A 26167-nucleotide genomic window follows, 5' to 3' on the forward strand; every position below is an offset into this window, starting at 1 on the left:
TGTAGCCCCATGAAACTGGATGTGTGGATTTTTTGGTGTAGGCTGTAGCCACAGACATGCTATGTGATCTGATGGTGAATTTGGGATGACCCAATGCAAAAATCCTGAGGATCCATGGCCTTTTACCTCCTTTATCTCTAGAGTCCCTTATCCCCCTCCCGATCCCTTGCCGATCAGCTGCTCAGCGGCTTTGTTTCAACACCCCCTTCCCTCTTTCTAAAAAAAAAAAAAGCACGATCTGCTTTTTGCCCCTGGGCAATTCGGCTCCAGGGCCCACGCATTCACTCCATAAGACACACAGACATTTCCCCTTACTTTTTAGGAAGAAAAGCGCGCGCCTCATGGAGCGAAAAATACGGTATGTGGTTGGGACATAGCTGCACAAACAAAGGTTAAGCGTTCATAAAAATTGCACCCACTGCTGCCGCCCTCTTGATTTAAGGAAGCAGGGTTAATTCAGGGTGAAAAAAGGACACGGGACTAGTTAATGAGGAATAGGTCATCTCCAAGATGACGGGATTTTAAAAGATGGAACGAAAATATCCATCCATGTTGCTTTGGAAGATACTAGAGATGTGCTCTTTGGGAGACTGCTTCTCCATTCAGCAGAAATCCAATGTCATTAATTTCAACTCGTAGCTGACTATTAAACATTTCTATTGCAGTGATCCCTGACCTGCAGAGCAGGTGAAACATCAGGTGGAATTGTGGGAATAGGGACCTAACATTCATGGGAGCAAAACAGGAGAGCGCTTTTCAGAAATCATCTTTACTGTCTACGTGACATACAAGTAAAGGCAAACATTGTTTCAACCATTTCCATGCCTTTAAAGCAGGCATGAATTTCTGGGCATCTTAATTCTCATTTTAAACTGACTGCCTTAATCCCCAATCTTTGAACACTCTTAAATAGTGTTTCGTTTTCAGAAAAACCATCCTTGAACTTTACAAGCACCTCTTACCTGTTGGAGATGGTGACCATCACCACCTAAAGCCAGAGATGGGGGATTTTTTTGGCTCCATGGTCCAGATCCCTATCAGGATCTGGCTTGTGGGCCAAATTTAAAAGGCGGGCAATCACTTGAGTTTACAAATGGCATCGGGATGTGGTGCTTTGAAGTCCTGAAATTGGGGCTTCAAAGCACCAGTGAGCAGTGAGGCACTGCAGAAAGCAAGGTCCTCACCCCAGTTTCAACAGTGAAACCTGTTGTAGTAAAATAAACCTTTATGAGAGATTTTGATGAGGTGGTGTTGGGGCTAGGATTAACTACTATACCTAAATAAAATGTACCTGAGATGTAAAGGGGTGTCCGTGTGGATACATTCAACTAGTTTTCTCTTGTTGGTTTAATGTGTTATTTTATACTTTCAGAACTGAAAGGGGGAAACAATTATAAAGAAGAAATGGAATAAACCCTATCCCCATACTTTAATATTAAAGCTTTCAACAACACAGATAGCGCTGCAACTGTAGACAATGCATAGCTTTTTGGGTTTTTTTAAACCTGCATTTAAATGCTACCGGAAAGAGTATTGCACACGAAGTTCATAACCCATTAAATGCCGCTTCAGGATAAGTACTGAAAATTGCTAATTATGTTTCGTACAGTACAACCAAATTTCAGTTCCACTTCTTCCCTAGTGCTTTGCTAAGAGATCTTGTGCCCATCATTCATTATTCCTGAACAAGCAATTAAAAAAGGGGGCGGGGAAAGTAACCAGTAATGGAAACATAAAAGTGCACAACGGTTCAAATGAACGCAAAAATTCATTAATTAGGAGAAGCTCAGAATCCCAGGATGGATTCATCCCAAAGCATCTCCTCCTCTGTTGGTCCACCGGCTTCAGCCTTTTTTTTCTCCTTCTTGTGCTTCTTGCTCTCCTTCTCAGAAGATCCCTCTGTATTTCCTCTGTCTTTACCGTGCTTCGATTTCGACTCGGCAGTTGAGTCGACGTCATCTTTCTTTCTCTTCCTCTTCTCTCCACCCTTTCCAAAGTTTGCGTCTCCTTCGCAGCGCGGTTTTCTCTTGAACTTTGCAAGGGGTGGGCGAGGGTTGCTGTCTTCCTCTCCTAAACATTCTTTCTCCTTTCTGAGTGTCTTTGGCGACTTCTGGCTCCTTCTATGAAAGGCAGAGCTACTATCGGAAGGCAGATGTTTGTAGCCATCAATGGATTCGGATGATGGGTTGCAATTGTCACTTTTGTAGGTGGCCAGTGGAGATGCCTGCTTTTCTAGGGAACCTTCTGTGCCGTGCTGAGAAATGGGTGCATTTTCTAGTTTCGGCAGGTCTCTGTACCCTGGCGGCCAATGAGACAATCTGCTTCTAGCAGAATACAAAGGTGGACATGTTTCTGAGAAAATGCCAGAATACTGCTCTGGTGTGTTCGCGTCGCCGGAAAATTGATCCTGATCAAATCCAAAGCCCCGTTCATGGCCATTCACGGCACCATACTCTTCCATTTGAAACTCTTCTTCTGGCTTTCTGAAGTGGGTCTTTGGTTCCAGCCCCCTTGCTTTTTGCACTTTAATATAATCTTCCAATTCATCTTGGAAGGAGCCGTACGTTTTCTTAGAGTTCGTTATTAGATTGGAAATCATGGTTTCTCTACAAGAATAAAAGGGAGAAGAGATACAATTGTGGCGGGAATGAGCAAAAATGACAACAACGTGATTTTTAACCAAACAAATTGGCTGAAGTCAGAAAGAAAAAAGTTCCAAGAAGAGGGAAAGGATTTGTTGACTAGCAAATTTGAACTAGAATACAAAAAAGGGAGGTGTGAGGAAGTCAAGGAAATAAGCAAATGAAAGATATAGATATGAAATTTGGATGTGTGTTTAAATGTTTTTGTTTTGTTTTTGTTATATTGTTGTATTGTATTTTTTTATTGTTGATGTATTGTCTGTTGAATCTATGTATTGTTTTTCTTTACCTTTTTTCTTTTTATAACTATAAAACGTCTAATAAATATTATATATAAAAAAAACAAACCAGAAAGAAAAAAGTTCCTGTGGACCAAAATGTCAGCTGAATGATTTATAGTTCCACTTTAGCACCACCTAGATTCCTGCAGTATTATTCTACCCACATTTCACTGGGAAGCAAGTCTGGATTTAAAGGCGCTTTTACATAATATGTACGATAAATCGATTTTTGACAGTTTCACACTGGTGAGAAACAAATCCTTTGTCTTCCCAGTACATGCATACGTATTCAGGAGCTGAATTAAGAGAGGGTGTACTTGATCCTGCTCTCCTGTGATATAATTGGATGGAAGAAGTAGGCCTCAAGGCTTTTCTGCAAAGACTTCCCAACATATTTCAATCAAAGGTCTTCCCGGGGGGGGGGGGGAAGGGTCTTCCTATACAGTGGTGCCTCGCAAGACGAAAAGAATCCATTCCGCGAGTCTCTTCGTCTTGCGGTTTTTTTCATCTTGCGAAGCAAGCCCATTAGCGGCTTAGCGGCTTAGCGGATCAGCTGATAAGCGGCTTAGCGGCTTGGGAAAAGGGGGGGGGAGGGAAAAAACCCCCGCAGGAACTCGCAAGACATTTTCGTCTTGCGAAGCAAGCCCATAGCAAATTCGTTTTACGAAGCACCTCCAAAACGGAAAACCCTTTCGTCTAGCGGGTTTTCCGTCTTGCGAGGCATTCGTCTTGCGGGGCACCACTGTATCTCATTTGGGTACACTAGTTAAAAGCCACTCACTCAGAAGCACACCTAAGAGCTGCTCTTCCACTTTTCTTGCTGCTGCTACCCCTGTCCTGAGAATCCCTTCCCAATGGTGCCCCAGCCATTTGAAGAGAGGTAGGATGCCCTGGGATAAAGGGCCTTTTCAGTTATGAGCCACTTCTCTTTACAACAAGTGAGCTCACAAGTGATTCGCAATACAATACAGTGGTACCTCGGGTTACATACGCTTCAGGTTACATACGCTTCGGGTTACAGACTCCGCTAACCCAGAAATAGTGCTTCAGGTTAAGAACTTTGTTTCAGGATGAGAACAGAAATTGTGCTCTGGCGGCGCGGTGGCAGCAGGAGGCCCCATTAGCTAAAGTGGTGCTTCAGGTTAAGAACAGTTTCAGGTTAAGAACGGACCTCCAGAACGAATTAAGTACTTAACCCGAGGTAAAGGGACCCCTGACCATTAGGTCCAGTCGTGGCCGACTCTGGGGTTGCGGCGCCCATCTCGTTTATTGGCCGAGGGAGCCGGCGTACAGCTTCCGGGTCATGTGGCCAGCATGACTAAGCCGCTTCTGGCGAACCAGAGCAGAGCACGGAAACGCCATTTACCTTCCCGCCGGAGCAGTACCTATTTATCTACTTGCAACTTTGAGGTGCCTTTGAACTGCTAGCTTGGCAGGAGCAGGGACCGAGCAACGGGAGCTCGCCCAGTCGCGGGGATTTGAACTGCCGACCTTCTGATCGGCAAGTCTTAGGCTCTGTGGTTTAACCCACAGCGTGTTGTCTGTACCAGTGTTCAACCAATACAAACTAAAACAATATGAAAGCTAAAAACATTCCTATACATAAAAAAGTAGTCTCCTCCATCCCACCCACTAAAGGAGACCACAATTATCTGAAACTCTCCAAATTAAAGCCAAAAGCATGACTGAAAAAACATTTTTGCCTGGTGCATAAAAGTGATGGAACACACTCTCCAGTGAGACTCTCTTGCCTACATTAATATGCTTTTTTAAGGTGTCAGGCACCTCATCCATCCATCCATCCATCCATCCATCCATCCCTGCTGTGATTATTTTTAGCATTGCCTTTTGCTGCTGTTTCACTGATTATCATTTTATGTGCTGCTGTAAAACTGGCCTGGATGAAGGGCGGTATATAAATCCTTTAAAGCAAGCAAATCCATAAAACGTGCAGTTGCTTCAAACTTGCAGATAAACTGCTGCGGGATTTTGCTGGAAAACGTTTGACTCAGTGGGCAATGAAGAGCGACCCAAAAGCCAAGTCTAACCAGATGCTCTTCTTGTTCCTAAAGAACTTAAGCAACTGCCTTATCTTCCTGTTAAAAGCCTTGCTCCACAACACATACCTATTTTAGAAGAAACTGAAAGAGATCTTTTGCTTCAGCCCCAACTGTAAATAGTTTCTGGAACTGGGAATGCAAGTAAAGCAGGAAAAGAGAGTTCCAACAGTTGGTGACCCAAATTCTTGTCCCTGGTTCGGGCATTGGACCCATCAGTTACCACACACACACACAATCAATCTATTTCCAGGATCAAAGGTAGCATCACTCAAAGAGGCCAAACTTAGATTCAGAAAATGATTAGGGGTATGCGTACCCCTGCGTCCCCCCTCCCTGAAAAAAAGGACTGCTGTTAAGAGAACTGAGCAGCAAGGCGCTTGCAAGAGAAGAAAAATCTCTTCTCCTCTGCCTTCTAAGAGAAAGCTGGGCAGGTACAGAACCATAGTTGTCAACGTTTCCCTTTTTTTTTTAAGGGAAATTCCCTTATTCCGAATAGGATTCCTCTCAAGAAAAGGGAAAAGTTGACAGCTATGTACAGAACCCAGATGAAGGGCTGCACAGAGATCACAACCCAGTCTTTGTGAGGCTCCACTGGAAACATTAGCACACACTTCCCACATTGAACTGTCAGTCTTGTTTGCGGAGGGGTTGGGGAGAAGAGAAAAAGGCACACCTGGGAAAACACTTACTTTATCTGATGCTTATTTCCTTGCATGTGCGACTGGTACATTTCTATGGACGTGAGACTGATGCTGCATATGGGGCATATATACTTGCCCACTCCAACTGCTAAAAGAACAGAGGGCTGCAGGTTAAACAGATTGCAATGCAAATGGCCCTAGGGCATGCCCCAAACGCGTCCAAATTCCTTGTGCCATATCTCTCTGCCCGCCAGTTCCTGGAAAAAGTCTTCTGCTATCTGATACGGTGTCGCGCATTCAGGGAATTTTTTTTTTAACACAGGGAAGCTGTCAGGAAACTGCCATCGGAGCTGGAGGCGGAGAGAAGGCTCCAGAGGGATGCCGGAGAGGGTCCCAGCAGGGAGAGAGGCAGCCCATCCACTGGGGATGGAAATCAGTGTAACACCAGTGGAGAAGGGGGGCAGATGGGGGAATCGGAGAGGTGGCTCCAGGACTCCTCGCCGGAGACCAGCGGAGAGAGTACGGGTACTCCGCTGCCCACACCCTCCCTGCGCAGAAGACTTCCGCGCAGGGAGAGTAGGAGAAGACTGGGCGTCAAACAGCTTTTATGCTGGAAAAGATACAAGAAACGCCCACTGACGGATTCTGCCAGCGACTGAGGCAGCCACAAAACTTGAGGCTGTCCAGACAGAAAGGGTTCAACCAGGTAACCTAGCCAGGAGTGGCGGCAACTTACGCACGAGCAACCCCTAGAACCATTACAGAAGCATTCCAAGAAAACATGGAATCCTCTCTGCCTCAAATGCTGCAGCAACAGCCACTAAGTCCCACGAATCTGCGGATCACGCAGCTTGGTTCTGAGCCACGCTCAGTGGGCGGCGTCTCCCTGTGTCGCCTGCTTACCATTGGCCTGGGATTCCGCGGGAACGGCCTCAGATCCCATCTCGGCCATCAGCTTCTTGCGCGCTTCGTTCCTTTTGTGCTTCTTGCCCACATAGTGTTGGTGGGCCATAAGCGGGTTGTTGAAGGGCGCCGAGCAAAGCTTGCAGAATTTATCCGGATCGTCTAGATCCAACGTGGTTTTACAGGATGGCGACGGGTCTTTCACATCAGGGTCCTGCGAGGCGTTTTCAACAGATGGCTCCGGCAGAGATGGAACCGCAGAGGGAGCTGGGAAATAAGTGCAAGGAAGGAAGGACACGGTAATGGCCCTGTAAGTCTTTCGGTTACGCTGATAGAAGATATTCCTTGCAGCTCTTATGTATCAAGAAGGAATGCCCGACATACAAATACAGTGGTACCCCGCAAGACGAATGCCTCGCAAGACGGAAAACCCGCTAGACGAAAGGGTTTTCCGTTTTTCTATGCGCTTCGCAGGACGAATTTCCCTATGGGCTTGCTTTGCAAGACGAAAATGTCTTGCGAGTCTTGAGATTTTTTTCACTCCTCACCCCCTTTTTCTAAGCCGCTAAACCGCTAATAGCCTTTTAGCAGCTAATCCGCTAAGCCTTTAATAGCCGCTAATAGCCGCTAAACCGCTAATAGCGCTAATCCGCTAAGCCGCTAATAGGGTTGCTTCGCAAGACGAAAAAACCGCTAGACGAAGAGACTTGTGGAACGAATTAATTTCGTCTTGCGAGGCACCACTGTACCATATTTTTCTCTCCATAAGATGCGCCTGACCATAAGACACACCTAGTTTTCAGAGTGGGAAAGCAAGAAAAAAAATATTCTGTGCAGAGCATGTAAGCGGTTCTTGCTTTTCTTGCTTTAAACCCTTCCGTCCCTCCTCCTGCTTCGCTGAGAAGCCAGCAGAGCAAGAGTGATAGCTGCACAGTGCCTCTTCTGCTGGCTTCCCAGCAAAAAATGAGGGACGAAAGGGAGCCCTTACAAGGGAGCGCGGAGCAGAGTTTAGCAGCGGCTCTTGCTGGCTTTTCTGGGAGGTAGGGGAAGGGACAGAGGCAGCCTTTAAGGAGCACGCGGCTCCAGCAACAGCCTCCCGCCTGCATTCGCTCCGTAAGATGCACACACATTTCCCCTAACCTTTTAGGAGGAAAAAAGTGTGTCTTATGGAGCGAAAAATACGGTATGCCTCATCCCACGTGCATCTATCTCTCTGGATGACAAATACACTTGGTGGTGAGCTGCTATAGGTGTAGCCTCCTGCAAGCGGCTGGTTGGCAGGCCTAAGTCAATACTTTCTCCCTTCCCTTTCTGCACTGTGCGGAAAGACCAGGGGACAGGCAGAAGTGAACAAGGGAGCAAAGAAGAAGGGAAATTTTGCTTTCCTTCTTCCTGTCAGGGACTGGACTGAGGAGGAATGGTGGACACCACCCCTGCTGCACTTCCCAGAGAAGCAGGAGACAGTATAGATTTAGAACAGTGGTTTGCAGAAGGTCACAGTTCAGAGGCTGCAGAGGGGAGAAGCTGGGAAATGTTGGGAGAGGAGTAGGAGGGAGAAGAAGCACCAGGGGAGAGACAGCTGACAGACTCAAGTGTCTTTGGAAAGCATGCCAGATCCTACCCACCCCTCTCCCAGGTCCTGGCGAGCATTGAGAGTAGGAGAGCGGAAAGCTCAGATCAGCCGGTGCAGAAGAAGAAGAAGGAGGAGGAGGAGGAGGAGTTTGGATTTCATATCCCGCTTTATCACTACCCGAAGGAGTCTCAAAGGGGCTAACGTTCTCCTTTCCCTTCCTCTCCCACAACCGACACTCTGTGAGGCGAGTGGGGCTGAGAGACTTCAGAGAGAAGTGTGACTAGCCCAAGGTCACCCAGCAGCTGCATGTGGAGGAGCAGGGAATCGAACCCGGTTCCCCAGATTACGAGTCTACCTCTCTTAACCACTACACCACACTGACTCTGCAAGGATGAGTTATGATACGAGAGAGGGAGGGTGTGGGACTTTACTCGGAGCAATGCTATTACTGGAATGGAAAGGCACTTCTCAAAGCATCTCACTGGGAATACTGAATAAAGGACTTCGTAAGAACTCTTCTTATTATCTACTTCTTGGCTGCCCACTGTGGGAGGGACTGGACTCTCTGAAGCCTGACAGTTCCTTGGATTCAGCTAAAATGTTGCACCACTCTGCCCTGACAGAGGACAGAGTGGCCAGGGCAACCCAGTCAGAAGGTTGGGGTATAACTAAAAAAATTATTATTATTATTAAAAACCACTGGGTCTTCACCTGGTTCTGGCTGAGCGTTCTGCACAGGCTGTTGTGCCTGATCTTCCGACAGCCGTTTCAGCTTCTTGGTGTGAATCTTTCCCAGGTAGTGTGACTGAGCAACTATTGGGGACGTGAAGACCATGTTGCAAAGCTTGCAGTAGGTGTTTTCGTCCACATTTGGGTCCATCTGAAATCAAAGCGCGAAGACATTTAATCCACCAGTGCTAAACCGATGGGAAATTTCCGAGAGGAGAATGAGTGGGACAGAGAAAGGGAAAGGGAAAAGGAGAAAAAACTGGCGTATATGGTGCAAACAACAACAACAACAACATGGTTTATGATGCAGTTTAGGATTAAAAACATATTCCAGGTCTGAAAAGGTTTTGATCTTAATCAGCAACTAGCCATATAGAGCAGAGTAGAAAAGAAGATCGAACTCCAGGCTGGATCCTGAGCAACCCCACCCGGCTGGGCCATTCTGACAGGTGGCTAGGGACACCCACTTGCCTATCACCTGATTGCACCATAGAATCATAGAATCATAGAGTTGGAAGAGACCACAAGGGCCATCGAGTCCAACCCCCTGCCAAGCAGGAAACACCATCAGAGCACTCCTGACATATGATTGTCAAGTCTTCTTAAAGACCTCCAAAGAAGGAGACTCCACCACACTCCTTGGCAGCAAATTCCACTGTCGAACAGCTCTTACTGTCAGGAAGTTCTTCCTCATGTTTAGGTGGAATCTTCTTTCTTGTAGTTTGGATCCATTGCTCCGTGTCCGCTTCTCTGGAGCAGCAGAAAACAACCTTTCTCCCTCCTCTATATGACATCCTTTTATATATTTGAACATGGCTATCATATCACCCCTTATCACCATGATGCTAGGCGAACAACAAGCTCCCTTTGGATGGCAGATGCCACCCCGGGCAAGGATTATTTGCACTGCAAAGCTCCCTGCAATTCAAGCTTTTGATTCAAAGGAATAATCGGGAATGCACTCTCTAACTATGTTCTTGATTCTTTCTTTGCACCAAAAACATTGGCACTTCCTGAAATTGGTAAAAAGGTAAAGGTAAAGGGACCCCTGACCATTAGGTCCAGCCGTGGCCAATTCTGGGGTTGCGGCACTCATCTCGCATTATTGGCTGAGGGAGCTGGCGTACAGCTTCCGGGTCATGTGGCCAGCATGACTAAGCCGCTTCTGGCAAACCAGAGCAGCGCACGGAAACACCGTTTACCTTCCCACCAGAGCAGTACCTATTCATCTACTTGCACTTTCACGTGCTTTTGTACTGCTAGGTTGGCAGGAGCAGGGACCGAGCAACGGGAGCTCACCCTGTTGCGGGGATTCGAACCGCCGACCTTCTGATCTAGGCTCTGTGGTTTAACCCACAGCGCCACCCACGTCCCTCTTGAATTTGGTACCTTTGCCTTTTTGCCATGCACGGCATGCTACTGGCTCTTCTTCACTTTAACCACAGCTTGAAATTTCCCATTTCTGATGGCGACAGGCACAGGGAAGCTAGTCAAAGTTTTCCCAAAACTGGCTGTCGGCCCAATCTCTGATGCCTGCCAGGCTTATGCTGAGGATGAGATAACATTACCTGGAAATTCACATACTGCAACTTCTGTTTGCTGGGCTCCTGCCCATCCTTCTGTTCACTATGCATCTGTAAATAAAGCCGGACTTTCTGAGCGTGCCTTTTACCCTGGAAAACAGAAGGATTGGTTTTATATCAGGATGCGCCTTGGGATTCTCTGTTGAGATAAAATGAGTAAGGGCTGGAATATACCTTTGAAAAAAAGCTTGGGGAACTGCAATGTTTAGAGAATTCCTTAGCCAGAAGAATAAGAAGAAGAATAAAATCCCTCTTGCATGCCAACATAATATGGACTTTTTAAGTATGATGGAAAAGTCCCATACCAGTGACTGTGATGATAAGGAGGGGTTAAGATCGGAACTATGATATTGGGAGAAGACGCAGGAAGAAAAGCAAAGGATTTTCTCTGCAGCAGCCAGAACATGGGAAGTCGCATTAAATTATTTAATTTGGAATAGATAATTGGCCTTCTTATTTTTTATATGATGTAGCATGATATGAAACGTTATTAATTGCAATGTTATTAATGAAAAATTAATAAACATTATTTTTTTAAAAGAGAGAGAATTCCTTAGCCGTGATAAAATATCGTCCCCATTTCACAACAGCAGCAATTGCTTGCCGGCTTAAAGTGCTTGCGGTTAGCTCTAAAGCATTAAATAGCTTGACCCTGGATACTTACGAGACTGTCTCCTCCTCTGCCAGCCTGACAACTACCTAAGCTCTGCTAGAGAGGTTCTTCTTCCCATCCCAAAAGTGGCCAAGGCATGGCTGGCTGGGATGCAGGTAGGCTCGCGACTCTCCTTACAGAAGCTATTCCGTATGAGCCCCATCAGAATGAGTGGGAGCCACGGAAGAGCTCTTTGGTGGCCTAGCACAGCTCCTGAACCTTTCTTGTCTTGTTTGGTGCAGGGCTTTCCCAGGCAATGTGCCTGCAGAGGCTCAAGTGTCCAGGCAGGACAAGGAGAAGGGAGAGAAGGGAGCATGGCAGCACAGACAGTTCAGAGGCTACTTAACTTGTCTCAGAATGTCCACAGCAGCCGATGCTAAAATGCTCAGGGGGAAACTTTAACAAGCTGGCTTAGAGAAGGGATTAAATCAAAGTGGCGCAGGATAAAGAAAAATGGATCCCATGCCTTTAATATGTTGGTTTCACTGGCCAAAACAATGTTATTAGCAATAGGTAAAGGTACCATTAGGTCCAGTCGTGGCCGACTCTGGGGTTGCGGCGTTCATCTCGCTTTACTGGCCGAGGGAGCAGGCGTACAGCTTCCGGGTCATGTGGCCAGCATGACTAAGCCACTTCTGGCGAACCAGAGCAGCGCACGGAAACGCCATTTACCTTCCCGCCGGAGCAGTACCTACTTATCTACTTGCACTTTGACGTGCTTTCAAACTGCTAGGTTGGCAGGAGCAGGGACTGAGCAATGGGAGCTCACCCCGTTGTGGGGATTCGAACCGCCGACCTGCTGATTGGCAAGTCCTAGGCTCTGTGGTTTAACCCACAGGGCCACCCGCGTCCCAGTTATTAGCAATAAATCAAGACAAATATTTTACTTGGGTTGGGGTGTGCGTCTCAGGAAAATTAATAGTTGTGGCCCTATATTAACATGTGTTCAGGCCTAGGAGAAGCGACTGTAATGCAGGACAGCATGAATATGCATCTCACATGGGATAATATCGTTATAGCTGTCAGGCGACGATGTAACCTGTTACTTGATCTTTTACCAATGGGTTGAGATATTTCTTCAAAGGGCACAGATGGCTGGAACAGGTTTCTTCAATGAACTATTTTGGCTGGTGATTACAAGCTCACAGAGATTCTTAAGACTTACCAGCCAAGGGTGACGTAGGGCGTTTGTGGGCATGATTTGGATTGCAACCCACAGAGACAAGTCTGAGTTTTTGCAGGTGGCTTTGAGGAGACAGCCCCTCCAATATGCTGCCTATTTTTGGAGAAAACCCCTTGGTTTTACTCTATCTATCTATCTATCTATCTATCTATGTTTGTTGTTTGTTTGTAAGTTGCTTTGGGCTGCCCTGGGCAAGATAAAAGCAACCAACAAATTTAATAAACAAATAAAAGAACTGTTTCAAAGTGCAACACTCTATGTCTGGGTGTCTGCCTACTCAGTTTGAATATTTATAAATGAACAGATATTCTAAAAATGCTACAATTCTCTAGTGGACTTTCCTCCCAAGGAAATTGAGCCTGTACTGGCAAACACTGAACCATCCTTTGCTAGGAGCTAAGGGGTGTGTGTGTGCTGGAAACAAAACTGACATATTCCGCTCCAAAAGCTTACCTCATAGTGTGCAGCCCTTTGCGATTCAAACTGCAGTACAGCTCCACAAACTTTGCAGAAAGTGTCTGTGCACAGTTCTTTCCTTGTCACTTCATCCAAAGTATCATCTAAATGAATGATTAATGATATAGCCGTCAATAAGCAGATAGTAATCTGATTACCTTTAGTGTTTAGCGGAGACTAATTCAGCCCACAATTTTGATCTTGGAACTAAGGGACCTATTTACCGAACACTTATCCTGATTTGTTTGCAGAGAAGTTAAGTCTTATCAAGGAGTTGTTATCCCTCACTTTTCTTCCTACAAAAAGTCTGGGTTGTTCTTTTGAGGGTGTGTGTGCACAAGTGACAAATCCACTTTAACCAAATCTGTTGGTCTGCGTGTTAATCCAACTGGCAAAACAGTGTCCATCTCGAAGCAGCCCTAGTCTAATTCCTATAACATCAGGGCTGTAACGTCCAGCCTATTTTCTTCTTCTTCTTCTATTTTTCTACTTAATCCTTCAACCAGTGTTCTGCATAGCATCTAGCTCAATTAAGAGATACACAGAACTCAAAAGTTTGGACACTGTTTAGTGTGTCTTATTAAAGGTATTGTCCGGTTGTGGGTTGCGTAGGTTCTACTTTCCTTACAGGCCAGCACAGCCTCAGGGGTTAATAAAGGCAGGCAGATGCAGAGAGGACAAACCTTATGCTACAAAACCCATCACTTTTGGCATTTAGGAAATTGTAATGAATTTTAAGTGGCCCTTGGGCGTTGTGGACAAAGTTCAAGCACGGTAAGGATTTCTGCTTCTAGATTTGTGGCAGATTTTGCAATACAGGCAACTTTTGTCCCAGTGGAGATTGAATTAAACCAGTTTCACTCATTACAGCTGCTGGGGTGGGGAATAGGTGCTGCTTAGATATGTGAAAAGTGATGTAAAGAAGGATGTACACTTATCTGCAATGTCTACATGTTAGGTGTTTGCTGGGGAAAACACTGGTGTGCTACTGGTATTTCCCAAAGCAATCATAAGGGATTGCATACAACTAAGAGTAGACCCAGTGAAGTTAATGGGTGGAGGTTTATCCATAATGCAGGTGGTGACCATTTTGTGCAGGGGTTCTGTTCCTGGCCCTCAGACCCCACACGTTGGCAGAGTACATATAAGCAAGCAAGCCCGTTTTGCCTTCTTCTGGGTCCAAAAGGACCCATGCGTTGGCAACCGCGTGTTAATTGGGCATGCCTAAAATGGTCCCTGCTTGTAATGCAAAGTGTGCTGGCGCAAGGGGAAAGGATTTGTTATTTGTATGACAGTGGACTGCCTTCCACCTCGTACTATGAGAAGATCAGGCTATGATGTGCACGAAGCGGTCCATTTTCAAAGCACTGGGGAAAGGATGAAAAATTAAGACACAGGGGAAGACAGAATGAGTGGGGAATGTGGAGGAATGTTGGAAGAAAACTTGATTTCATGTTTGGACACTTAACCGTAGACACTAAGAGCTCAGCAGCCAGAATGAAGTCAAGATCGTGTGCAAATGTGGCATTATCAAGGCAATCTATTCATGTTTTTGGCAGGGTTTTCTGTTCTAACCATTCAGCAAATCCTAAGGCGGAGGATGCTGCTGATTAACAGAATGGCCGCTTCTGGCAGCCATCTTTGTTTTGCCTGCCCCAACTCCTCTCCTGCATGCTGTACCACGCAGAAGACTTTTATATAAAAAATGAAAAACCCACAGCAAGTGGAGGAAGAGAATGAACATGGGAACCAGTGGGGGGGAGCAGTGTGTTTATGTGGGTTTCTTTCTTTTTTAAAATAAATTTTATTAGTATTTTCCACACAACAACACAAAAGATATCGAAAAATAACAATACACAAAAATCGACATTCGAAAATGAAAGCAGCAACAACAACAAAAGCAAAAAAAGCACAAATCTATATCTTACAAGTTAATATTATAAACACTAAAACAAGAAGACTCTAAAACAAGACTTCCACCAATCCCACAGCACCTCCTTTATCTCTCATTGTGTCTTCCTGTTTTCTTTATCATCTCTATCCTAACATCTAGATATAACTCCCTCTTTCATATCCTTTCCCTTCACAAGGTTATTCCAGACTCAGCCAGATTTTTGTCCTCAAACCTTAACTTTTGAGGTATTCATTTAGGCACTCTCATTCTTTTTTTTACTTCACTTTTTGGTTTTTGTCTTATTATGTCTGTCAATTTGGCTAATTCTAAGTATCTAAGCTTATGTGGGTTTCTGTGCACGTCTCGAGGCAACATGTGACGATATCCATTTACATGGATAAAGATTCAACGGGAGTCAATGGCTTTCTGTAAACGAACATAAATCAAAATTCAAGTTTCAAATTTAAAATAAAGTACCCGAACGCGAGGACTTGCTTGTAAAAACACGTTCTAAATCATTATCCAGAATACAGTTTTCCCCCCAAGATCAGCCAGGTATGAACGCTAGTAGCTGCTCAAATCTACTTTGGCAAAGTCTATTCAGAAGTAAGCCCCACTAAATTTAAAATTATAGGATTGCAGTGTCGTCAGGGACCCTGAGGATCATCTAGTCCAACCCCCTGCAATGCAGGAATCTTTTGTCCAGCGTAGAGCTTGAACCCACAACCCTGAGATTGTCATGCACGGTCAACTAAGCCATCTCAGTCCAACCAGCCGGGCTCACTCCCAAGTAGGTACAGTGGTGCCCCGCAAGACGAATGCCTCGCAAGACAGAAAACCCGCTAGACGAAAGGGTTTTCCGTTTTTCAATGCGCTTTGCAGGACGAATTTCTCTATGGGCTTGCTTCGCAAGACGAAAATGTCTTGCGATTCTTGCGATTTTTTTCCCGCTCCCCACCCCCTTTTTCTAAGGCACTAAGCTGCTAATAGCCTTTTAGCAGTTAATCCGCTAATCCCTTAAGCCTTTAATAGCCGCTAATAGCCGCTAAACCGCTAATAGCGCTAATCCGCTAATAGGGTTGCTTGGCAAGACGAAAAAACCGCTAGACGAAGAGACTCGTGGAACGGATTCTTTTCGTCTTGCGAGGCACCACTGTACTTATTCTGCAAGGTTACGTATGAACAACCAAACACAGGGCAGAGTTGCAGAGTGGAACATTCAGGTGCCAATCTACAAATGCACATCCACATCAGATTAATTAAAAACTTTTTGATCAGTTGACAAGCTGGCCCTAACTAATTGGGCACTTAGGAAACAAAAACATTTCAATGAATTAAACAGGCATCATCATTCCACTTCCCTTCTCACACAAGAGACACATGTGGCGACATGTGGTATGCCTCATTTTAAAACAAGAAAGAATGCTTTAAGATTACTGTATTATTTGTATGCAAATTTATGCAGATTTTGTAAATACTCATGCCATGCTCCTGAGGCAATTACCATGTTTAATTCTTTTAATTATTAAAACTTTAATTCAGCTTCGCATATTCATCTTCACATTCTTGCTTCCATTGACGATTAAGCACATTTTTAACATTACAGTGGTACCTCGGGTTACAGACGCTTCAGGTTACAGACTCTGCTGACCCAGAAATAGTACCTCGGGTTAAGAACTTTGCTTCAGGATGAGAACAGAAATCGTGCTCCGGCGGCAGCAGGAGGCCCCGTTAAAGTGGTGCTTCAGGTTAAGTACAGTTTCAGGTTAAGAACGGACCTCCGGAACGAATTAAGTACGTAACCAGAGGTACCACTGTATGTCCAAACCCTAAATGTTGCTTATAAACGTACACTTACAGATAATCTGCTTCACCAAGCAGCTTTGACATTTGATAGATTTAAACTGGAGGTGGTTGCGCAGGCCCAAGGTTGCCTCTGATTAATTTCGAAAATACTGTATCCGAGATCTTTTTGCCAACTGGTCCCTGCACCCCTTGTGTTACATGCAGCAGCGGAACCAAGATGGAAGGGTTGGGGGTTCTGAATACCAGTTACAGGGAAGACTACGGCCCTCAGACTTCTAGGCTTCTTGTAGACAAGATGCTGAACTTGAAGGGTCTTTGGTCTGATTCAGCAGGGCTCTCATTCTACAGTGGTGCCCCGCAAGACGAATGCCTCGCAAGACGGAAAACCCGCTAGACGAAAGGGTTTTCCGTTTTTCAATGCGCTTCGCAGGACGAATTTCCCTATGGGCTTGCTTCGCAAGACGAAAATGTCTTGCGATTCTTGAGATTTTTTTTCGCTCCCCACCCCCTTTTTCTAAGGCGCTTAACTGCTAATAGCCTTTTAGCAGCTAATCCGCTAATCCCTTAAGCCTTTAATAGCTGCTAAACCGCTAATAGCGCTAATCCGCTAATAGGGTTGCTTCGCAAGATGAAAAAACCGCTAGACGAAGAGACTCGCGGAACGGATTAATTTCGTCTTGCGAGGCACCACTGTATACAATGCCCTGGTTGCTTTGAGTTAGAAGAGGATTACAATACATTACTGCAATTGCAGGAGTCCTCACAAAAACTATGTCTCCTTAAATCCCCTAAACTTTGCACCCTAATGCTGTGTTACCTAGATTATGAAGACAATCTCAGGAAGCTCCCCCACCCCTCAGTCCTTATGGCCTGGCTGTTGCTTCTCCTGCTGTTTGAAGAGTAAAAGGTAGGAGGAAATTGTGTTTTGGGGGTCTGGGGAACAGCAGGTGCCAGGAAAACGAGCCCCTAATTCTTTCGCAGCTCAGATTCTCATATGGGAATCTGCAGCTCCAAAAACTCATCTCTCATTTGTGGTAGCCTTTTAAGAGCCTCCAAATTTAGTTTTCGAGCTTGGTTTGGAAAATCTTTGTCACCAACTCTAAAGTAAGCTCAAAAATGCTTTCGGTGCTTAGAGTGGATCCTGCTTTCGGCCATGTTGTTTCCCTTTTACAGTGGTACCTCGGGTTAAGTACTTAATTCGTTCCGGAGGTCCGTTCTTAACCTGAAACTGTTCTTAACCTGAAGCACCACTTTAGCTAATGGGGCCTCCTGCTGCTGCTGCGCCGCCGGAGCACAATTTCTGTTCTCATCCTGAAGCAAAGTTCTTAACCTGAAGCACTATTTCTGGGTTAGCGGAGTCTGTAACCTGAAGCGTATGTAACCCGAGGTACCACTGTATTTGGGTTGCAATCCATTTCACTTTGCTTAGCTCCCGCTAGCTTTTGTCTCAGCAATTTCACGTGGTGTATATTTCTTATGAATGTACCCCATGCGGTGAGAGCAGTTATTTACCACATCAGGGGGCCTTGCATATTTTTCCCCCCATACATGGAAAATGCCAGCTGTAGAAACACCGATGAAAAAGATTCACTGTGTGAAACTGGTGAAAGAAAATAGTATTGGAGTGATTTTGCCATGACATAAGGCCTCAAATTCTTTCTCGTCCTGCTTCCATATACAGAATCCGTTCCGTGAGTCTCTTCGTCTAGCGGTTTTTTCGTCTTGCGAAGCAAGCCCATTAGCGGATTAGCGCTATTAGCGGTTTAGCGGCTATTAGAGGCTATTAAAGGCTTAAGGGATTAGCGGATTAGCTGCTAAAAGGCTATTAGCAGCTTAGTGCCTTAGAAATAGGGGGTGGGGAGCGAAAAAAACCCCCCAGGAATCGCAAGACATTTTCATCTTGCGAAGCAAGCCCATAGCAAATTCGTTTTGCGAAGCACCTCCAAAACGGAAAACCCTTTTGTCTAGCGGGTTTTCCGTCTTGCGAGGCATTCGTCTTGCGGGGCACCACTGTACTTATGTCCCACTATCATCAGTTCACAAAAAACTCCAGTCCAACGTGTTAGCCAGCCATTTATTGTTGGTCCCAAGTAGAGACGGCAGGGTCTGTCTCCCACCTTTTGCCGTACTTTGCACAAGTTCAGCAGCACACTAGCACCACTGCTGCAAGTTTCCTGGTGTCTAATGCGGAGTGAGAGAGTTATTTCACATGAGGCATTCCTGCATTCCATCTCATAATTTGAGCTTATGTTTATTGCCTGTCAAAGTGGCACAGTGGCATTTTGCTCAGGGCTTTGAGCCTATGAGTTGTCTCATATATTGCCGCACATATAATTTGTGCGCTGTAAGCATTCAACTTGTTTTGAGTGGAGAATTGGTGGAGAGAGGAACTTGAGCAAGATAATGACTCCTCTACTCACTGTACAGGAAAATACATTTTCCTGCTCGAGGAATAATAATAATAATAATAATAATAATAATAATAATAATAATAATTTATTATTTGTACCCCACCCATCTGGCTGGGTTTCCCCAGCCACTCTGGGCGGCTTCCACAGAAACCAAAAATACACTAAAATATCACACATTAAAAACTTCCCTGAACAGGGTTGCCTTAAGATGTCTTCTGAATGTCAGGTAGTTGTTTATCACTTTGACATCTGATGGAAGGGTGTTCCACAGGGCGGGCGCCACTACCGAGAAGGCCCTCTGCCTGGTTCCCTGTAGCTTTGTTTCTCATAATGAGGGAACTGCCAGAAGGCCCTCGGCGCTGGACCTCAGCACCCGGGCATTAAACCCAGTAGAAGAGCACATATTTTCCATGAATAAGTTCCCGGGCTCAATCCATGCCACTCCCACCTCAGGTTAAGAACAGTTTCAGGTTAAGAACGGACCTCCAGAATGAATTAAGTTCTTAACTCGAGGTACCACTGTGTATTGTGAACACTTTAATTTATGACATGGAAATTTCATTCAGGGTGCGGCTCCCGGGTTCTATGTCAAAGTAGTCTTGCGGGCCACTTGGTCTGAGAGGTTGGACCACCCTGGCCTATATGAAATATTGCAAGAATAGTCATGTCACACCTCCACGCACTTTAGGCCAAATTACATTAGTGTGTGGTTGGGTGAATCTTTTCAAAACATTAAATTGCAGGTGTAGGAAGGGGTTACCAGGATTGGCTCACTGCCTCCAAAGCCTATTTCCCACACATAAATCCGACCGGCACCAATGCAAACTTCCCTCCCATGCCAAACAGAAAGGGACTTTCATCAGGACTGCAGTGTACACCTTTGATGCATAAATGGGAGTCTATAGAAATTTTATTCATTGGTTCACAGAAAAGGCATGAAGGATCCACACTGTACTCATCTTCAAGACATTTTACTCACAAATAGAGCCAGTAATGTTCAGCCTCAGTGTACCTGCCTAAATATTGATGCTTGTCCCCCCCCCCCCCTATTTGTACAGTGAACGTATTTTCAGACACAGGTAACACCCTCATTATCTGTTTGAGATGAGCTATGAAAACTAATCTACAAAGACCAGTATGGGAGCGCAGATATTTCAAGAATCTCCAGCTTCGAATGGAAATGTATACAGTGGTACCTCGGGTTACATACGCTTCAGGTTACAGACTCCGCTAACCCAGAAATAGTACCTCAGGTTAAGAACTTTGCTTCAGGATGAGAACAGAAATTGTGCTGCGGCAGCGCGGTGGCACCGGGAGGCCCCATTAGTTAAAGTGGTGCTTCAGGTTAAGAACCGTTTCAGGTTAAGAACGGACCTCTGAAACGCGAAGTATTGGAAGACACAATATCTACCCACTCGGGAAGAATGGCAGATGAAGTTGATGGACTACATGGAACTGGCGGAAATGACTGGCAGAATCCGAGACCAGGGAGAGGAGTCGGTGGAAGAAGACTGGAAAAAGTTTAAAGATTATTTACAGAAATACTGCAAAATTAATGAATGTTAAAATGTTGGAATGAAGTTATATGGCTTTAGTAGAAATGTTATAAGGATTTAAGTATAAATAGATTAATTAGAATTTTAAAAGTAAAATAAGGTTAGAATGTGTTAAGATAATTATTTGACAGATAACAGAGGAAGATGGAAAGGAATTGCTGAAACATTTGACAGAAGTGGAATACAAAAAGGGAGGTGTGAGGAGGCAGGTGAAATAAGTGAATGAATGATATTGAAATTGTTTGAGTGTTTTAAATTGTTTTGTTTGGTTTAGTTTAGTTTAATGTGTTTAGTGTTATGTAGTGTCTTTATATTGTATTGTATTGGTTTTTATTTTTCTGTTTTTGTTTGGTTTTGTAATGTTTTAATTGTTCAAAAAGCAATAAATATTATTTAAAAACCCCCCCAAAAAACGGACCTCTGGAACGAATTAAGTTCTTAACCCGAGGTACCACTGTACTCGGATTAGCTGTAAAGGCAAAACACAGAGGCTCGAGCACACTGGATCCTGATGATATGTAAGAAGCAAGACTTGTTCAAGGATAGCCAGCTTTGTGTTCTCTAGATGTCATGGACTCCGGCACCTACCAGTCTCAGGTCAGGAATAACATTCACAACATCTCACCACACTGGCTATCCCAGGACTAGCTCCATGTGCTCAAGGAAACATTAAGAATTTCTTTCCTACACAGCCAACAACTTTCACTGCATGGCAAACCCCTGTGAAACCCGCAGGGAGTCTCAAAACCAGTTTGTAATACAGTGTGTATGTGAGATGGTTTAAAGGGGGGAAGCCAAAAATCCCTTGGTGCATGCAAACTCCTGGGGATGTTTAAAATTGCTCTCTGGAGCAAGTTACTTCATGAGAGAACTGTATTTGTTTAAAGATGAATCTACTTGCAGCACAATCCTATGCAGGCTGACTCAAAACCCCCAGGGGCATGCTTGTTGCTAAGTGTGAATAGCATAAGCCTTGCTCATCACTTCTCATTCCTCTTTAGCAGGGGTCAGCAAACTTTTGCAGCCGTGGGCCGGTCCACCATCCCTCAGACCATGTGGTGGGCCAGACTATATATATATATATATATATATATATATATATATATATGTATGTGTGTGTGTATATATATATATATATATACACACAGTGGTGCCTCGCAAGACGAAATTAATTCGTTCTGCGAGTCTCTTCGTCTAGCGGTTTTTTCGTCTTGCGAAGCAACCCTATTAGCGGCTTAGCGGATTAGCGCTATTAGCGGTTTAGCGGCTATTAGCGGCTTAAGGGATTAGCTGCTAAAAGGCTATTAGTGGTTTAGCGGCTTAGAAAAAGGGGGTGGGGAGCGAAAAAAAATCTCAAGACTCGCAAGACATTTTCGTCTTGCGAAGCAAGCCCATAGGGAAATTCGTCCTGCGAAGCACATTGAAAAACAGAAAACCTTTTCTGTCTTGCGAGGCATTCGTCTTGCGGGGCACCACTGTATGTGTGTGTGTGTGTGTGTGTGTGCGCATATATATATATATATATATATTGGGGGGGGGGGAATGAACAAATTCCTATGCCCCACAAATAACCCAGCGATGCATTTTAAATAAAAGCACACATTCTACTCATGTAAAAACCACGCTGATTCCCAGACTGTCCGCAGGCCGGATTGAGAAGGCAATTGGGCCGCATCTGGCCCCCGGGCCTTAGGTTGCCTACCCCTGCTCTTTAGGTATGAGCTCAAGTGAAGAAAGAGAAGAGATGGAAAGGAACAAGTGGCAACTTTTATTATAGTGACAAAATTCTACTGCCCGTGTCTCTGTATTTTCATTGTTTTAAATAATGAGAACGGAAGTTAGAAATCAAAAAGAAAAAACTAAAAATCCATACCTAAAGGCCGTTGTGAAATCTGCTGGGATATGAATAAGGGTTTATGACCTCACAAGCTGTGACAATCTGAGTGAGTGAGATTTTAAATGTCTCACTGAAGCACACACAAAGTCCAATCACTCAAAAGGAGAGGTACAGACAATTATTTGGAATCTACACCAAAGCACTCTTGCTGTAAGTGGCATACATGCTTTCTGTAAGGCATCACACATGTGATACAAACTAAGGTCTACCCATCTTCAAAGATCAAATGAATAATGTAATGCCACAGATCAGCTGTTAAGGTGGCGGAGACATACCTCAGTGGTAAAGCAAATGCCCTGCATGAAAAAAAATTCCGAAGTTAATTCCATGGCATCTCCAGTTAAGAGGAAATTGGATAGCAGGACTGGATAGCAGAACCACTCCAAGCCAAAGCAGATACCACAAGGCTTTGATGAACCAAGTTCTGATGTCGTATGAAGCAACATTATATGAAGACATTGAGGGGAGGCTAATCAAATCTGCTGATGACACCAAACTGGGAGGGGCAGCCAATGCCACTGAAGACAGAATTGGGATTCAAAATGACCTGAACAGATTGGAGAACTGGGCCCAAACTAACAGAATGAATTTCAGCAGGGACAAATGTCAGGGTCTACACACAGGCAGGAAGAACCAGCTGCACAAATGTAAGATTGGGGACACCTGGCCTGCCGGCAGTACATGCAAAAAGGATCTAGGGGTCTTAGTAGACCAAAAGCTTAACATGAGTCAACAGTGTGATGCAATAGCAAAAAAAAAAAAAAGGCGAATGATATTCTAGGCTGCATCGACAGAAGTCTAGTGTCCAAATCAAGGGAATTAATAGTACCACTCTATTCTGCCTTGGTCAGACCGCACCTGGAATACTGTGTCCAGTTCTGGGTGCCATAATTTAAGAAGGATATTGACAAGCTGGAATGAATGCAGAAGAGGGAGACCAAGATGATCAAGAGTCCAGAAACCAAGCCTCATGGGGAACGATTGAGGAAGTTGGCTATATTTAGCCTGGATAAGAGGAGACCGAGAGGAGATATGATAGCCACCTTCAAATATCTAAAGGGCAGATGGAGCAAGCTCCTGCATGGGAGGGCACAACCTGAACCAATTTATTCAAGTTATAAGAAAGGAGATTCTGATTAAGTATCAGGAAGAACTTTCAGATGGTAAGGGTTGCTCAACACTCAAAAGAGAGGTGGTGGACTCTCCTTCCTTGGAGGTTTCTGAGGAGATGTTGGATGGCCATTTGCCATGGATGCTTTTGTTGAGATTCCTGCCTTGCAGGGGGTTGGACTAGATGACCCTCAGGATCCCTTCCAACTCTTCAATTTTATGATTGTATATGGGCCAAAAGAAATTTCTAACTCAAATGATGTGTTTTAAGATATTTTTCAAATGTTTGCTTTCTGAAGAGTTGTGGGTTTTTTTAGTGGGTGTATTGGATGAGATTTAAGATTTCACTCACTGTTGCTGTATATTTTTCAGAGCCAGTAAAATGTTGTAGGGAGGAAATCTCTTGCCACTCATTTCTGGGAGGTGTTGCAAGTCTGATTCTCTGTGAGGTGGTCTCCAAGTCTGGTTGTTAATGGATTCTTGGACAGTTTGCCTGCAATGTGCTTTGACTACTGTAGCCACCCTGTGGTACGAAGCAAGTAAGTTTTGGCTGCACAAAGGATTCTTAAAACATGACGGTCTGTGTGGTCAATACTTATGGGGGGAAAGTTATATTTCCCCATCTTTTCCATGTGTGTTGTCCATGAAGCCCACTGTGCCATTAGACCCCTGCCACACGACCATTTCTACATCACGATTGCTTGTTTTTAAACTTATGGCTGCTGTTTGTCTTTTATTATGGTGGGTTTTTTTGCCATAGAAGCCGCTTTCAAGTGCTTACCAGAACTGTGTGATACAAAGTCCAAACCAATAAATCCAACACAACGCCGCAGCAACTCTATATGCAAGAATGACACTAGAGCTGGCACAGACCTTATTTCTTCCAAGCTCACCTAAGCAAGTTACTACTTATCTGAGCAGATGATGTGCATGTACAGCATAATATGACAGAAATACACCTGAGCAGGACACACCCAACCCTTATTTTCCTTGTGTTCTCCCTTTAAAGTGTTGTTGTTTTTTTGTAACACTACATCACTCACACTCCTGTCAACCTAGCAGTTTGAAAGCACGTCAAAGTGCAAGTAGATAAATAGGTACCACTCCAGTGGGAAGGTAAACGGCATTTCCGTGCGCTGCTCTGGTTCGCCAGAAGTGGCTTAGTCATGCTGGCCACATGACCCGGAAGCTGTCTTCGGACAAATGCCGGCTCCCTCGGCCAATAAAGCGAGATGAGCGCCGCAATCCCAGAGTCGGCCACGATTGGACCTAATGGTCAGGGGTCCCTCTACCTTTTTACATCACTCACAAGGAGGCGGCTCACCTATTGAGTTGGTTCCCTGTCAACGTACCCCATCCTGCCGCCCTTTCAGCACCTGGCGCTGTGCTGATTTTTACGTGCAATTCAGCAAGAGACTCTTACTATTCTCAGGGGTCACGGGCTCGAGCCCCGCAATGGGCAAAAGATTCCTGAATGGCAGGTGGCTGGACTAAGATGACTCTTGCTGCCCTAACACTTCAATTCTATGCATGTGTGTAATAGAAACTGCGTATAAACTCTACCAAAGTTTAATTGTGTGTGTGTGTTTTTTTTAAGGATTCTCCCCCATTTTTAGTTTTTCTTATAATCCGCCTCAAGTCCCTGTCAGGGGAAAAGGCAGTGTATAAATAAATTAATTAATAATAGTAGTGTTTTTCTAAATAATAAGGTTCCTCTTCTAGCTGCTTCCTCTTTCCCAGAGACTCACCACACCATTATCAGCCACTTTTGCTCTACCCCCTGTGATAGGAATTTTATGGTCTTAGATATATGGTAGTGTTCATAAGTGTACCAACCAAGCACGTACATAGATCAGCACAGGAAGGCCAACCTGGAACCATTTTGATTCCTAAACTGACCAAATGTTTTCTCTGCAAGGTCCAAGTGGGAAACCTCCCCATTGTCTCTTTCCTCACAAATCCTGTCTTAAGGACACATTTAAGATATGAATAGGGTGTGAGCCTGTGACATGGCCCAGGGACTAAGTATTTATCATTACAAAGGACTGGCCAGGCTACCCAGGCAATCCAATCAAGTAACCTGTCAGACAGGAGATAAAAAAACAACATTCAAATTTCTGTTTTAAGTACGCCTTGTCTGTGATGTAGGTATGATGTATCTGAGGGGTGGTCTTAGGTTACACCCCTTCTGTGATGTATGTATGATGCTTCTGGGGGTGGTCTTGAGCTACAGGGTGGCAATTTCAAAAGTCTTTATAAGGCCTTGCATGCCATTGTTCGGGGTCCCTCCTCTCTCCTGCGGGTGAGGGGAGCACCCTGTTGCAACAGATCAATAAAGATCAGGCCTCCTAGCTGCTTTGCTTCTCAATATTCTCTGGCTGGCCCCTGTTATCTTCTCCTACCAATAGGGAACCTATGTAGGGACTCTATATGGGCTCTTGGATACCCCATAAGGGAAAAGGGCAATTTTTGTTTACATCACCCCCCACTAAATCCTAGAAAGCCCCCAATTTATCTGAAACAACCCCCCCCCAGTCCCTGCCAGCTTCCTGTGCGTCACTTCCTTCTCCTCCCGCGCCCCTTCCTCTACCTAAGAGTCGGGGTGGGCAGGGCCTTTACCTGCCGGCCACTCAGCTCACCACTCACCTGCTCTCTGGCCGCGGGGGGGTGGCGGCAGCGGGGGGGAGGGGGCGCCCCCTCCCCCCTCTGCCCTCTCCCGCCCCACAGCAGCAGCAGCAGGTGCCGCCGCCGCCGCCATGGCTGGGGAAGCGGGCCCCGCCCACCCTCGGC

The 26167-nt window shown here is 45.1% G+C and overlaps 1 protein-coding gene across 1 annotated transcript; it reads right to left on the minus strand.

Annotated features, from left to right (window-relative positions):
• Positions 1 to 749: 749 nt before the first annotated feature.
• Positions 750 to 26167, minus strand: LOC310661566 (zinc finger matrin-type protein 1-like). Its single transcript, XM_083407912.1, has 7 exons — positions 26024 to 26167; positions 12701 to 12807; positions 10398 to 10502; positions 8812 to 8980; positions 6528 to 6794; positions 5673 to 5772; positions 750 to 2606 (listed from the first exon to the last, which is right to left on the minus strand). Exons 1-7 carry the CDS (start codon positions 26133 to 26135, stop codon positions 1787 to 1789), a joined length of 1680 nt encoding a protein of 559 aa, XP_083264038.1. The 5' UTR covers positions 26136 to 26167; the 3' UTR covers positions 750 to 1786.

The sequence above is a fragment of the Podarcis tiliguerta genome (assembly GCF_965153285.1).
Source record: "Podarcis tiliguerta genome assembly, chromosome: 13".
Lineage (NCBI taxonomy): Eukaryota > Metazoa > Chordata > Lepidosauria > Squamata > Lacertidae > Podarcis > Podarcis tiliguerta.

Coding starts and splice junctions, on each gene's coding strand:
- LOC310661566 (XM_083407912.1), bottom strand. CDS start 26,135: ATGGCGGCGGCGGCGGCACCTGCTGCTGCTGCTGTGGGGCGGGAGAGG. Junction 8,981..10,397: donor TGCAGTATGTGAATTTCCAG/GTAATGTTATCT, acceptor CTTTGATTTCAG/ATGGACCCAAATGTGGACGA. Junction 6,795..8,811: donor GAACGCTCAGCCAGAACCAG/GTGAAGACCCAG, acceptor CTTATTTCCCAG/CTCCCTCTGCGGTTCCATCT.